The following is a 15945-nucleotide window of genomic DNA, read 5'->3' as shown; positions in this document are numbered from 1 at the left end:
AAAACAATCGTGCACATAAAAAAATTTAAGATATAAAGCACATTTAAAAATTATCTTATTCTCAGAATCAACGCAACCAGGCATAAGGTACTTTAAATACCGAAAAGGATCTGAACTATGCTAGAGCGTCTGCAAGCCAACTTCAAAGTCACATACACCGTGCTGATGAAGTCCTCAGTATACTCGACCTTGGGCTGCACTTGAGCATTGTCATGATTGCCTAACACTATGAGCAATCCCACAGACTGGTTTGATGCTCTTAACTGGAGTCTTTAAAAGTAATAGTCAGTGTAATTGAAGTATATTTGATGTATTCCAAGACAAGACAGCTAATTAGTTACAATGCTCAAGAGCTTGGAGAGGAAGCCTTGACTTATGTGTGACAGACTGCAGGTGGAGGCAGATATTACAAAAGCCCTTATTTCTTTAAAAATGAAATCTTCCTTTTAAAAATAGGTTTTAAGACTGTCAACCTTCTAGAGCTGCTTGTGGTAATGCACCTCTTATTACCAGCACCAGAGAGGCAGAGACGGAGAAGGTGGGATCTCTGTGAGTTTGACATCAGCCTAGTCTACCTACATAGGGAGTTCCAGGACACCCAGAACTGTATAGAGAAATCTTGCCCCTACCCCAACAAAAACAAAACAAAACAAAACAACAACAACAACAAAACCCCAACAAACCAAAACTGTTTGCTTTCTAAGGGAGGTAACCTTATCTCTGTTCTTTTTTCCTTTCTTTCTTTCTTTCTTTCTTTCTCTTGTTTTGTTACATCATCTTTTCTTTTAACCTATATCTTGTGGCAGCACTCAATAGGACACAATAGTGTAAAGACTTACTCCTTGCCTGGACTTGCTTTTCTATTAATAGTAAGGAATGTTCCATTTTTCCTAAAAATTTATTTTTTACCTCCTGACTTCTTATATATTGTGATATGCTACACGACTTAGGGATTTTTCCCAACAATGTATATATTCTCAGATTTTATTTCTAACCAGTCAGCAGACTGAGAAATAAAACAAAAACAAAACTAGAAAATGTATAAAAAGGATGGGGAACTTCGGACCCAAAACTGAGGAAGAATTGAAGATGGCAGCGTCTTCTAAAGCAAGGCTGGGCAGTGTCACAGGATCTTTTGCTTTAATGAATGTGGGGAAAGGTTTTGGGCATAAAGGAGGAAAGAAACAAACAAACCTTCCAACGTCTGAAAGCAGCCGTGAAGGTGCCGGCTATAGGAGACACTGACAGAGAATGCTGGGACACACCACAGCAGAAATGCAAGCTCTCGAACCGGATGTGTGAACTCTTGTGGCTCCAGACAGGGAGGGATGAGGAAACTGAGCCTAACCCTTGAGCATTGTAATGGGAACTTCTGCGTGAAGTTCAGGTCGCCTTCTGCTCATGGCTGCTGTGGGGAGGAACACAGTCACCACCCAGGCAGAATGTGGCTGTCGCCAGAGCATGTTTGCCTAACATTTCCTCTATCGCCCTCTATAAAGCAGTGGCTGGTTTGAATCTGGACTATCGTTGCTTTTCAGAAGGTTTTGAGTGGAAGCACAGCTCTGGAAACCTTTGTTGGAATATCCTTGGCCGAGGCCAACCAGGGTTGGGAGAAGGGTTGACTTTAGCAAAAGCATTGCCAGCCAATAGCATGGTGGATTACAAAGACTGTAATGCACACAGAAAGGACTTCCAGAGAGGCTCTGCGTGCCCGAGTAACTCAGGCATGAGGCTCAGACCACTCCGGGGAGCACCAGGAGTAATACTGTGGGGCACAGCCTAGGACAGGGCCTTCTGGCTAGCTCATTGAGTTACAACAAAAGTGTCTGGGAACCAGTCCATTTGGAGCCTCTGTGGGTGTTAGCGAGGTCCCCCTCCCAATGGCCTCCACCTTGAAGTCATTCCTCTTCCCTTGGGGCTTCCTTGTGTAGCAGGAAGGGTGAGTCCTAGAAAGGAAAAATATCTTGGTAATTAGGAGAAAGACAGAAAAGAAAAAAGAAAGAGAAGAGAAGAGAGAAAAGGAAAGAAGAGAAATGAGAAGAGAAGAAAAAGAAAAGGAAAAAAAAAGAAACTGTGCAAAATTTATAGCAACAATGAAACTGTTTTGTTTATAAAAAGGAAAAACTCGGGCTGGAGAGATGGCTCAGTGGTTAAGAGCACTGACTGCTCTTCCTGAGGTCCTGAGGTCCTGAATTCAATTTCCAGTAACCACATGGTGGCTCACAACTGTCTGTAACTGACAACCTCACACAGATACACATACAGGCAACCAATGCACATAGAAAAAAATAAACCAACTGTATTATAAAAACAAAACGCTTTAAAATCAAAATTCACAAATTTGAAATTCCGAATTATTGATGCTTAAATAAAATGTCTTGCAGTAAAAAAAAATGGTGGAACTGGTTCCCATACCCTTGCCAGTTCTGGCTCCAGCGGGTCATTGAAATATCCACAATTTATCTCTAATTAGTATCTCCCTGTGTCTCTCTGCTAGCCTCAATCTCTCTGGTGCCAGCTACCCAGTAAATCAGGGCGCTAGAAGTCCAGCACGGGCTGGCCTATCGCGGCTCCCTGTCACTGACTCTGAGCTCACTCCCAACAACCCAGTGAAGTCAAGACTCAACAAACTGTAACCCAAAAATCAGATTTATATGTTAAATTCTCAATCCACAATACATCCACACAATAAGCTTACAACCAGTTGATAAGGATATAAACCACCCGCCTACATAAGATAAATTTGCCTCCAGAAAGCCATCCTAACTACCTCCCAATTCAAGACCACCCGGTCTGGGTTGTCTTTCCCTGTCTCCATCCTGAGTCTCCTTCCTTCTTTTCTTCCTTCTCCTTTTCTCCTCCCTTACAAAAACTTTGTCCCCACCTTATTTTTTATTGTCCAATCCTAGCCTTGACCTAACTGGTGCCAGCCCTCACCTGCATATTGACATGAACCTACAAAAATGTGTAATAGAAGATAGATATTATGAAATTATTATGATGATATTGTAATATAATGTACTATATTAATATATTGTAATATGCATATTGCATCATACAACAATTAAAATAATAGATAAGCATTTATACACAGGACATATACAAAATAGAAGGAAAATACAATATACCCTGATTTTTTTAAAAGGAAAAAAATCACAGTTTTCACATTGATCTGATGATGATAAACAATGTGGTTCTTAAGGGAAGTGTTTTTTTTATTTAGCAGGTGTTTTTTTATATCAAAATAATGACCATTTACTACTTTTACATATAGAAAAACTAAAATCTTGTTTGTAGGAATATTCCAAAACCTATTATTCTTGTAAGATTTTTTTCATGAGCATGAGATATATTTTAATTATTTTATATTTATATGAAGCTAGGCAGTACTCTATTCACACCAATTTTTGAGTGTCCTATATTAGTGAGAGGAGACCAGTGCTTAAAATTTGTGAACTGAGCGCTTTGTGGTTCTTTCTGTCTCTAGAATTGTCGTGTGTGGATGATCTTCCTGATAAGTGTACCCAATACCTCTTTACTGACAATTTCATTCTATTTATGCTATGCATTTAATTCTCCATTTTATCTCAGTTTAATCAAGACTCTTAATTAATTAAGACTCTTGAACTCCCTCTCTCAAGTCTCTACCCTTTTGGCAGCAATGTGCCACCTGGTTCTTCCGAACAGAAGAGGGGAAAGTTCCCGATCTGGCCGGAGTGGAGCGAGGCAGACATAAATGCTGAAAAGTGGGATGCAGGCAAAGGTGGGAAGGAGAAGGACAAGACCGGCAAGAGCCCCATCTTCGTAAGTAGGCGTGGCCGACGCTGTAGATGAGCAGTTGCGTGTTTTGCAGTCATGGAGAGGGAGGCCAGGGTCTTGCACATGCTAGACAAGTTCTGCCCCTTAGTTGTACCCCTGGCTCGTTAATAATGAGATACGGTTGTTAGTAGTTTCCACTCCAATCTCCGATCTTCATTCCAAAAGGAAACTACTTTGCTCTTGATCCCCTCCCCAATTACACTACCTGGTTTCTCCAAGCTTTGTTATCCTGGGAAAGTGTTTGGGAAGAAACATGATGGTATCCTCATAAAATACAGGAAAAATGAAAGATGAATGAGCTGCTTTAGCAACTGGTTTGAACAATGGGAACCAATATTTGACTCCTTAGCAAAGGCTCTAGGTATCTACCTTGGCATGTGCTGTTCAGCCTTTAGCACACATGAGATGCTACAAAGTGAAACAGTTGGCTAATGTTCTGTTTCCTCTTTTTCTTCCCATCTTTCAAACAGATTTGTGTTTTAACAATATAGATACATCCTAGCATCAGATCCCCAAGTGATTTTTCACTATATCTCTGGATAAATATACAGTGTGCTCCTAAAAGGCTATTTCTTTATGTCTCCATCAGAATTTTCAAGCACCTTTGCCTACTCCTCAAAGTTTCTTCACATTTTGGATTGACTCATCAGATTGCTACACAGCTCCATTGCTTAACGGTGGATTTGCCCAATCTAGCCTCCTGCTGTAAAGTCTGAAAGACAGTCACACAGACACATATCCATACACAGGCAAACAGCAGATCCCCAAAAGCTTTAAGGTGCATCTTCATTTGAACGTAAAGGGTTCAACAGATCTTTTGAGAATGAAAGGTCCAGTCATTTTAGGTGGGATGCTAAAAATGTTTTGCCTAGCATATTGCTAATTTGGCCATTAAAATGCTAACAAAGTCAGTAATTACTTACCTTGATTAAATATCATCTGTGCTCCAGTCACTGAAACTCTGCATCATGTTAACAGAATTTAAATGTTAATATTTATCATTTGAGAGTGTTCTATGCAAATAAAGACATCATAGACCAATCTAATCATTCTGGTCATTTTGCATGCCTTTCAAAAAGTTTTTGATGTACATATTTTTAAGTGAATCTCGATAATGGTCCACATCAAATTTTACTTGACAACCAAGGTTCTGTCAAGGACACACGCCATCCTCCTCCTTTTTCATTATTGTTTTAGGTTTTTACTTTTATTGAAAATAATTTTTTGTCACATAATGAACTTTGCATATGGTTTCTTTTATCTTAGTTTTTCTCCATTTCCTGTCTGGATCCACCCAGGTTCTCTCTCTCATATGAAAGCAAGCATACTTCTAAGGGATCATATTAAAATGAAATATAATATAATGTAATAAGATAAAACAAAACTGATACAACAGAACTAGACCAACCAAACAGAAAGAAAAGAGCCCACCAGAAGGCACAAGGAAGAGATCCATTTGTTTGCACACCTAGGAGTCCTATTAAAACACTAAGCTGAAAGCCATAATATATAGATAATAGCTATATATCAACCAGAAAAAAGTAATAATAAAATTTTAAGAAATAGAAAAGGCCTTCACAGGGCATTGTAAGACAAATAACCTCTAAAGATGTCTGAGGGTTCGTTTTCTGTCTATTACTGCGCATACGTTTTGTTTGTTTGTTCCTCATGAGACATCCGTGGGGGAATCTAGATTTCCATTTGTTAAGTGGTTGGCGATTGTTTCTGGACCAGCGATCAGCGTGGTGCGTGTTTTCACTTCTTTCGTCTCTGGGGCACCATCTGAGCAGACCTTGCGGGCCCTAGGCTTGCTGCTTCAGTCTCTCAGTCCATAGGACTTTTGCCCACACTGATTTAGAAGGCCGTGTCTTCCTGGTGTCCTCCACCCCTTTCTATCTCTTACACTTTCACCGGCCCCTCTTCCTCAGGGTCCTCTAAGCCCCGAGGGTTGGGATTTGATGAAGACTTCCTGTTTAGGGCTGAGTGTTCCAGGCCTTTCACTATCTGCATAGTGTCTGGTTGTGGATCGCTGTTTCTGCTTCAGAAGAAAGTTTCTCTGATGATGGCTAAGGTAGGCGCTGATCTGTAAGTATAGCAGAATATTAATAGAAGTCATGTCATTGTCTTTTTTTTTCTTTCTTCAGGACAGTAGTATTTAGTTTTATACTAGGCTCCAGGCTATCTAGTCTCGGGTTTTTGGTCATCCTGTTGGGTATTGGGATGCATAATGTGGAGCAGACTTAAGTCCACTCGGACACTGGTTTGTTGCTCCGACAAGCGTCGTGGCCTCATTGCCCTGGCATGTGGCAGGACTTCCTGGCAGGGCTCTGTGGTGGATGAAGGGTTTGTGGCTAAGTAGGTATTTGGTTGTGTGGAGAGTACCCACCTGTATCAAAGACACTAGCAGGTTTGGCATTTGGCCACTCTTGAGGATGTAAGACAGAATATCAAGGTAGCTTTGGCTTGTACCTCCCTGGTGCCTAAGGATGGTAGACACGTCTTTGAGAGTATCTCAGCCATTTGAGTTTCCTCTTCTGAGACTTCTATGTTTAGATCTAAATTCCATTTTATTTTAATGGTGGTGTTTTCTTGATAACTGTGTTTTTCTTTTTCTTTTTTTCTCTTTTGAGTTCTTTATATGTCACTCAGATTTGTAATTGGTAAAAACAAAAAACAAAAAACAAACAAAAAAAAACACAACAAAAAAACAAAAAAAAACCCCGTGGGAGAGAGACCTCACCGCCTGATCAGGTGGGCACTCCTGAGGCTGCAGAGCGGAGGAGACCACCAACACTGCCCACCCCTGCCCACATCCCTGGCCCAAGAGGCAACTGTATAAGGCCTCTGGGTTCCCATAGGGGAGGGCCCGGGAGCGGCAGGACCCCTGCACCTGAGACACTGCCGGAACCTGAAGGAAACAGACCGGATAAACAGTTCTCTGCACCCAAATCCCGTGGGAGGGAGAGCTGAACCTTCAGACAGGCGGACACGCCTGGGAAACCAGAAGAGACTGCACTCTGTGCACATCCAGGCGCCAGAGGAAAACACCAAACATCATCTGAAACCCTGGTGCACGGAGGCTCCCGGAAGGAGCGGCACAGATTTTCCCGGTTGCTGCCACAGCGGAGAGGACTTAGGCAGTACCCCACGAGCAAACTTGAGCCTTGGAACCACAGGTAGGACCAACTTTTCCCCTGCAAGAAACCTGCCTGGTGAACTCAAGACACAGGCCCACAGGAACAGCTGAAGACCTGTAGAGAGGAAAAACTACACGCCCGAAAGCAGAACACTCTGTCCCCATAACTGGCTGAAAGAAAACAGGAAAACAGGTCTACAGCACTCCTGACACACAGGTTATAGGACAGTCTAGCCACTGTCAGAAATAGCAGAACAAAGTAACACTAGAGATAATCTGATGGCGAGAGGCAAGCGCAGGAACCCAAGCAACAGAAACCAAGACTACATGGCATCATCGGAGCCCAATTCTCCCACCAAAGCAAACACGGAATATCCAAACACACCAGAAAAGCAAGACCTAGTTTCAAAATCATATTTGATCATGATGCTGGAGGACTTCAAGAAAGACATAAAGAACTCCCTTAGAGAACAAGTAGAAGCCTACGGAGAGGAATCGCAAAAATCCCTGAAAGAATTCCAGGAAAACACAATCAAACAGTTGAAGGAATTAAAAATGGAAATAGAAGCAATCAAGAAAGAACACATGGAAACAACCCTGGACATAGAAAATCAAAAGAAAAGACAAGGAGCTGTAGATACAAGCTTCACCAACAGAATTCAAGAGATGGAAGAGAGAATCTCGGGAGCAGAAGATTCCATAGAAATCATTGACTCAACTGTCAAAGATAATGTAAAGCAGAAAAAGCTACTGGTCCAAAACATACAGGAAATCCAGGACTCAATGAGAAGATCAAACCTAAGGATAATAGGTATAGAAGAGAGTGAAGACTCCCAGCTCAAAGGACCAGTAAATATCTTCAATAAAATCATAGAAGAAAACTTCCCTAACCTAAAAAAAGAGATACCCATAGGCATACAAGAAGCCTACAGAACTCCAAATAGATTGGACCAGAAAAGAAACACCTCCCGTCACATAATTGTCAAAACACCAAACGCACAAAATAAAGAAAGAATATTAAAAGCAGTAAGGGAAAAAGGTCAAGAACATATAAAGGCAGACCTATCAGAATCACACCAGACTTTTCGCCAGAAACTATGAAGGCCAGAAGATCCTGGACAGATGTCATACAGACCCTAAGAGAACACAAATGCCAGCCCAGGTTACTGTATCCTGCAAAACTCTCAATTAACATAGATGGAGAAACCAAGATATTCCATGACAAAACCAAATTTACACAATATCTTTCTACAAGTCCAGCACTACAAAGGATAATAAAGGGTAAAGCCCAACATAAGGAGGCAAGCTATACCCTAGAAGCAAGAAACTAATCATCTTGGCAACAAAACAAAGAGAAGAAAAGCACACAATCATAACCTCACTTCCAAATATGAATATAACGGGAAGCAATAATCACTATTCCTTAATATCTCTCAATATCAATGGCCTCAACTCCCCAATAAAAAGACATAGATTAACAAACTGGATACGCAATGAGGACCCTGCATTCTGCTGCCTACAGAAAACACACCTCAGAGACAAAGACAGACATTACCTCAGAGTGAAAGGCTGGAAAACAATTTTCCAAGCAAATGGTCAGAAGAAGCAAGCTGGAGTAGCCATTCTAATATCAAATAAAATCAATTTCCAACTAAAAGTCATCAAAATATAAGGAAGGACACTTCATATTCATCAAAGGAAAAATCCACCAAGATGAACTCTCAATCCTAAATATCTATGCCCCAAATACAAGGGCACCTACATACGTAAAAGAAACCTTACTAAAGCTCAAAACACACATTGCACCTCACACAATAATAGTGGGAGATTTCAACACCCCACTCTCATCAATGGACAGATCATGGAAACAGAAATTAAACAGAGATGTAGACAGACTAAGAGAAGTCATGAGCCAAATGGACTTAACGGATATTTATAGAACATTCTATCCTAAAGCAAAAGGATATACCTTCTTCTCAGCTCCTCATGGTACTTTCTCCAAAATTGACCATATAATTGGTCAAAAAACGGGCCTCAACAGGTACAGAAAGATAGAAATAATCCCATGCATGCTATCGGACCACCACGGCCTAAAACTGGTCTTCAATAACAATAAGGGAAGAATGCCCACATATACGTGGAAATTGAACAATGCTCTACTCAATGATAACCTGGTCAAGGAAGAAATAAAGAAAGAAATTAAAAACTTTTTAGAATTTAATGAAAATGAAGGTACAACATACCCAAACTTATGGGACACAATGAAAGCTGTGCTAAGAGGAAAACTCATAGCGCTGAGTGCCTGCAGAAAGAAACAGGAAAGAGCATATGTCAGCAGCTTGACAGCACACCTAAAAGCTCTAGAACAAAAAGAAGCAAATACACCCAGGAGGAGTAGAAGGCAGGAAATAATCAAACTCAGAGCTGAAATCAACCAAGTAGAAACAAAAAGTACCATAGAAAGAATCAACAGAACCAAAAGTTGGTTCTTTGAGAAAATCAACAAGATAGATAAACCCTTAGCCAGACTAACGAGAGGACACAGAGAGTGCGTCCAAATTAACAAAATCAGAAATGAAAAGGGAGACATAACTACAGATTCAGAGGAAATTCAAAAAATCATCAGATCTTACTATAAAAACCTATATTCAACAAAACTTGAAAATCTTCAGGAAATGGACAATTTCCTAGACATGTACCAGGTATCGAGGTTAAATCAGGAACAGATAAACCAGTTAAACAACCCCATAACTCCTAAGGAAATAGAAGCAGTCATTAAAGGTCTCCCAACCAAAAAGAGCCCAGGTCCAGACGGGTTTAGTGCAGAATTCTATCAAACCTTCATAGAAGACCTTATACCAATATTATCCAAACTATTCCACAAAATTGAAACAGATGGAGCCCTACCGAATTCCTTCTATGAAGCCACAATTACTCTTATACCTAAACCACACAAAGACCCAACAAAGAAAGAGAACTTCAGACCAATTTCCCTTATGAATATCGACGCAAAAATCCTCAATAAAATTCTGGCAAACCGAATTCAAGAGCACATCAAAACAATCATCCACCATGATCAAGTAGGCTTCATCCCAGGCATGCAGGGATGGTTTAATATAAGGAAAACCATCAATGTGATCCATCATATAAACAAACTGAAAGAACAGAACCACATGATCATTTCATTAGATGCTGAGAAAGCATTTGACAAAATTCAACACCCCTTCATGATAAAAGTCCTGGAAAGAATAGGTATTCAAGGCCCATACCTAAACATAGTAAAAGCCATATACAGCAAACCAGTTGCTAACATTAAACTAAATGGAGAGAAACTTGAAGCAATCCCACTAAAATCAGGGACTAGACAAGGCTGCCCACTCTCTCCCTACTTATTCAATATAGTTCTTGAAGTTCTAGCCAGAGCAATCAGACAACAAAAGGAGATCAAGGGGATACAGATCGGAAAAGAAGAGGTCAAAATATCGCTATTTGCAGACGACATGATAGTATATTTAAGTGATCCCAAAAGTTCCACCAGAGAACTACTAAAGCTGATAAACAACTTCAGCAAAGTGGCTGGGTATAAAATTAACTCAAATAAATCAGTTGCCTTCCTCTATACAAAAGAGAAACAAGCCGAGAAAGAAATTAGGGAAACGACACCCTTCATAATAGACCCAAATAATATAAAGTACCTCGGTGTGACTTTAACCAAGCAAGTAAAAGATCTGTACAATAAGAACTTCAAGACACTGAGGAAAGAAATTGAAGAAGACCTCAGAAGATGGAAAGATCTCCCATGCTCATGGATTGGCAGGATTAATATAGTAAAAATGGCCATTTTACCAAAAGCAATCTACAGATTCAATGCAATCCCCATCAAAATACCAATCCAATTCTTCAAAGAGTTAGACAGAACAATTTGCAAATTCATCTGGAATAACAAAAAACCCAGGATAGCTAAAGCTATCCTCAACAATAAGAGGACTTCAGGGGGAATCACTATCCCTGAACTCAAGCAGTATTACAGAGCAATAGTGATAAAAACTGCATGGTATTGGTACAGAGACAGACAGATAGACCAATGGAATAGAATTGAAGACCCAGAAATGAACCCACACACCTATGGTCACTTGATTTTTGACAAAGGAGCCAAAACCATCCAATGGAAAAAAGATAGCATTTTCAGCAAATGGTGCTGGTTCAACTGGAGGGCAACATGTAGAAGAATGCAGATCGATCCATGCTTATCACCCTGTACAAAGCTTAAGTCCAAGTGGATCAAGGACCTCCACATCAAACCAGACACACTCACACTAATAGAAGAAAAACTAGGGAAGCATCTGGAACACATGGGCACTGGAAAAAATTTCCTGAACAAAACACCAATGGCTTATGCTCTAAGATCAAGAATCGACAAATGGGATCTCATAAAACTGCAAAGCTTCTGTAAGGCAAAGGACACTGTGGTTAGGACAAAACGACAACCAACAGATTGGGAAAAGATCTTTACCAATCCTATAACAGATAGAGGCCTTATATCCAAAATATACAAAGAACTCAAGAAGTTAGACCGCAGGGAAACAAATAACCCTATTAAAAAATGGGGTTCAGAGCTGAACAAAGAATTCACAGCTGAGGAATGCCGAATGGCTGAGAAACACCTAAAGAAATGTTCAACATCTTTAGTCATAAGGGAAATGCAAATCAAAACAACCCTGAGATTTCATCTCACACCAGTGAGAATGGCTAAGATCAAAAACTCAGGTGACAGCAGATGCTGGCGAGGATGTGGAGAAAGAGGAACACTCCTCCATTGTTGGTGGGATTGCAGACTGGTAGAACCATTCTGGAAATCAGTCTGGAGGTTCCTCAGAAAATTGGACATTGAACTGCCTGAGGATCCAGCCATACCTCTCTTGGGCATATACCCAAAAGATGCCTCAACATATAAAAGAGACACGTGCTCCACTATATTCATCGCAGCCTTATTTATAATAGCCAGAAACTGGAAAGAACCCAGATGCCCTTCAACAGAGGAATGGATACAGAAAATGTGGTACATCTACACAATGGAATATTACTCAGCTATCAAAAACAACGAGTTTATGAAATTCGTAGGCAAATGGTTGGAACTGGAAAATATCATCCTGAGTGAGCTAACCCACTCACAGAAAGACATACATGGTATGCACTCATTGATAAGTGTCTATTAGCCCAAATGCTTGAATTACCCTAGATCCCTAGAACAAAGGAAACTCAAGACGGATGATCAAAATGTGAATGCTTCACTCCTTCTTTAAATGAGGAAAAAGAATACCCTTGGCAGGGAAGGGAGAGGCAAAGATTAAAACAGAGACTGAAGGAACACCCATTCAGAGCCTGCCCCACAGGTGGCCCATACATATACAGCCACCCAATTAGACAAGATGGATGAAGCAAAGAAGTGCAGACCGACAGGAGCCGGATGTAGATCGCTCCTGAGAGACACAGCCAGAATACAGCAAACACAGAGGCGAATGCCAGCAGCAAACCACTGAACTGAGAATAGGTCCCCCGTTGAAGGAATCAGAGAAAGAACTGGAAGAGCTTGAAGGTGCTCGAGACCCCAAAAGTACAACAATGTCAAGCAACCAGAGCTTCCAGGGACTAAGCCACTACCTAAAGACTATACATGGACTGACCCTGGACTCTGTCCCCATAGGTAGCAATGAATATCCTAGTAAGAGCACCAGTGGAAGGGGAAGCCCTGGGTCCTGCTAAGACTGAACCCCCAGTGAACTAGACTATGCGGGGAGGGTGGCAATGGGGGGAGGTTTGGGAGGGGAACACCCACAAGGAAGGGGAGGGGGGAGGGTGATGTCTGTCCGGAAACCGGGAAAGGGAATAACACTTGAAATGTATATAAGAAATACTCAAGATAATAAAAAAAAATAAAAAAAAAAACCCCCAAAAAAAAACAAAAAAACCAAACCAACAAACAAACCAAAAAAACTTTTCTCATTGTGTAGGGTGCCACTTTGTCTGAATAATGGTGTCCTTTGACACACAGGAGCTTCTTAGTTTCATGAAGTCTCATTTATTAATTGTTGATCTAGTGCCTGGGCTCAGAGTATCCCGTTCAGAAAGTATTTTCCTGTGCCAATGAGTGCAACGCTATTCCCCACTTTTTCTTCTATCAGATCATATAATTTTGGTTTATTTTGAGGTCTTTGGTCTATTTGGACTTGGGTTTTGTGCAGGGTGATAATTATGTATATATTTGGACTCTTTCACATACAGCCATGCTGGCACCATTTGTGGAAGATACTGTCTTTTCCCCAGTATATATTTCTGGGTTCTTTATCAAAAATCAGTTGTCTGCATGTGAATAAATTTATGTGTTGGTCTTCACTTCAATTTCATTGATCAGCATGTGGGTTTCTTGTGTGAATATCAATATCACACTGTTTATCATAACACAACTCTGTAGTACAACTCGAAGATAGTGATACGTCCCGCAATTCTTTCATTGTTCAGGATTATTTTAGCTATTGTTTGTTTGTCTTTATTATTTTGTTCTTGTGTGTGTTTGTTGCCATATGAGGCTAAAAATTGTCCTTTCAAGGTCTGTACTGGAATTGTAATGAGAAATTGCATTGAATCTGTAGATTGTTTTTGGCAAGGTAATTATTCTTACAATATTAATCTTACAGATACATGAACATGGGAGATCTTCCCACCTTCTGGTGTCTCCTTCAAACTCTTTCTTCAGTGTCTTAATGTTTTTCTCATACAAGTCTTTCTCCTGCTTAGATAAAGTTAACCCAAGATTTTTATATTATTTAAGACTATTGTGAAAGTTGTTGTTACCCTGATTTATTTCTCAGTCCATTTATCATTTGTATAGGAGGGCCACTGAATTTTATGTTAATTTTGTATCTAGGGACACTCTGCATACTATTATATCAATTGTAATTAAAGATACTCTGGCTTCTTCCTTTCTAATCTTCTTCCTCTCAATCTCTTCCTTGCTGTAGTTAAGGCTTCAAGTACTATATTGAATCTGTATGGAGAGTGCCTTGTTATTGATATTAGTGGAATTGTTTGGAATTTTTCGCCATTTAAGTTCATATTGACTCTGTGCTTGCTGTAATCTGCCTTTACAATGTTGAGGTATGTCTCTTGTATCCCCAATCTCTTTAGGTCCTATTAACATGAAAGGGCATTGGATTTTGTCAAAGATCTTTTCTGCATCTAAATATGATGATCATGTGGGTTTCTCTTTTAGTTTGTTTTATATGGTAGGTGATATTTGCAAATTCATGTGGAACCACCCTTGCCTCTCCAGAATGAAGCTGCTAGATTATGGTGGATGATCTTTATGATGTGTTTTTGGATTCAGCTTGCTAGAACTTTACTGATAATTTTTTACCTATGTTCATAAGGGAAATTGATCTGAAATTCTCTTTTGTTGTTGGGTGTTTATGTGGTTTGGGTATCAGGATGACTGTGGCCTCATCAAATAAATTGGGTGATGATTCTTATGTTAAAGTATATGCCTATTTTGTAGAATAATTTGAGGAGTATTGACATTATCTCTTCTTTGAAAGTCTGGTAGAGTTCTATATACTAAAACAATCTGGCCCTGGCTTTTATTGGTTGGGAGACATTTAATGTCTTCTTCTATTTCACTGGGGCTTATAAGTCTCTTTAAATTATTTATCTGGTCTTGATTTAACTTTAGTAAGCAGTATGTAATGAGAAAATTAGGCATTTCTTTTAGATTTTCCAATTTGGTAAAGTATAGGCTTTTAATGTATCCCAATGATTCTCTGGATTTTCTCTGCGTATGTTGCTATGTTCCCCTGTTCTGATCTTACTTTGTTAGTTTGGATATTCTCTCTGTGTCTTTTGGTTAAATTGGATAAGAATTTGCCAATCTTAATTGTTTTCTCAAGGAGCAAACTTTTTCATTTATTCTTTGTATTGGTTTCTCTTGTTGTTTCTATTCTATTAGTTTTACCTCTGAGTTAGATTATTTCTTTGCTCTCAACGTTTGTGGGGTGTGATTTTTTCTGGAGTTTCAGTTGTGATGTTAAGTTACTAATGAGATCTGTCAATTTTTTTTATGTAGAACCTAATGCGATGAACTTGCCTCTTTGCCTGCCTTCATAATGTATCTTAAGCTTGGGCATGTTGTGTATTGATTTTCATTCAATTCTAGAAAGTCTTTCATTTTTCCTTCATTTTTGTCTTGAGCCATTTTTCATTCAGTGGTAAGTAGCTGACTTTTCACAAATTTGTAGGCTTTTTGTTGTTTCTGTTGTTGATGTCCAGCTTTAGTTCATGGTGGTCAGATAGGTGAAATAATATAGGGGGTTATTTCAGTTTACTTGTATCTTTTAAGATTTGCTTTGTGGGGGTTGGGGTTTTATCTCAGTGTTGGGGATTTATCTAGCAATCGCAAGGCCCTGGGTTCGATCCCCAGCTCCGAAAAATAGAAAAGGAAAAAAAAATAAAAGGTTTGCTTTGTGTCCACATTCATAGTGAGTTTTGGACAAAATCCCATCAGGTAATAATAAAAAGACATTCTTTTGTGTTTGGGTAAATATTTCTATATGTAAATGTTAGGTCCATTTGGTTTATAATGTCAGTTAGCTCTGCATTTCTCTGTTTAGGTTTTGCCTGGATGACCTGTCCATTGGTAAGAGTTGGATGTTGAAGTCTCCCACTTTCAGACTGTGCAGGTCAATATGTGATTTAAGCTGAAGTAGCATTTCTTTTATGAACTTGGGTACCCCTATGTTTGGTGCAAAAAGGTTAATAATTGAGATGTCTTCTTGGTGGACTTTTCTTTGATGAATACATATCATCTTTCCCTATCTATTATGACTTGTTTTGGTTTGAAGTCTACTTTGTCAGATGTTAAAAGAGCTACACCGGTGTATATATGAATTATTTATTCTAGCTACTAGTTGGTATAAAACACACAAAATCCTGGTATTTTA

At 39.6% G+C, this 15945-nt stretch overlaps 1 protein-coding gene across 10 annotated transcripts in view; it reads left to right on the top strand.

The window, feature by feature from the left end:
• The window catches only part of Adgb (androglobin), a 143770-nt gene that overhangs the window by 17113 nt on the left and 110712 nt on the right, over positions 1-15945 (top strand). For 5 of the 10 annotated variants that reach the window (XM_063280795.1, XM_039098485.2, XM_039098487.2 and 2 more), the window contains exon 2: positions 3642-3804. The exons of 2 other annotated variants lie outside the window; for them this stretch is intronic. In XM_063280795.1, coding sequence (XP_063136865.1) covers positions 3642-3804 — 163 coding nt within the window. The remainder of the gene's footprint in view (positions 1-3641; positions 3805-15945) is intronic. 3 more of the 10 variants (XM_063280793.1, XM_063280794.1, XM_039098478.2) reach the window with 1 other exon arrangement.

This window comes from Rattus norvegicus, chromosome 1 (assembly GCF_036323735.1).
Source record: "Rattus norvegicus strain BN/NHsdMcwi chromosome 1, GRCr8, whole genome shotgun sequence".
Lineage (NCBI taxonomy): Eukaryota > Metazoa > Chordata > Mammalia > Rodentia > Muridae > Rattus > Rattus norvegicus.
The sequence above is the reverse complement of the archived record's forward strand: the minus strand, read 5'-3'. Positions and strand labels throughout refer to the sequence as shown.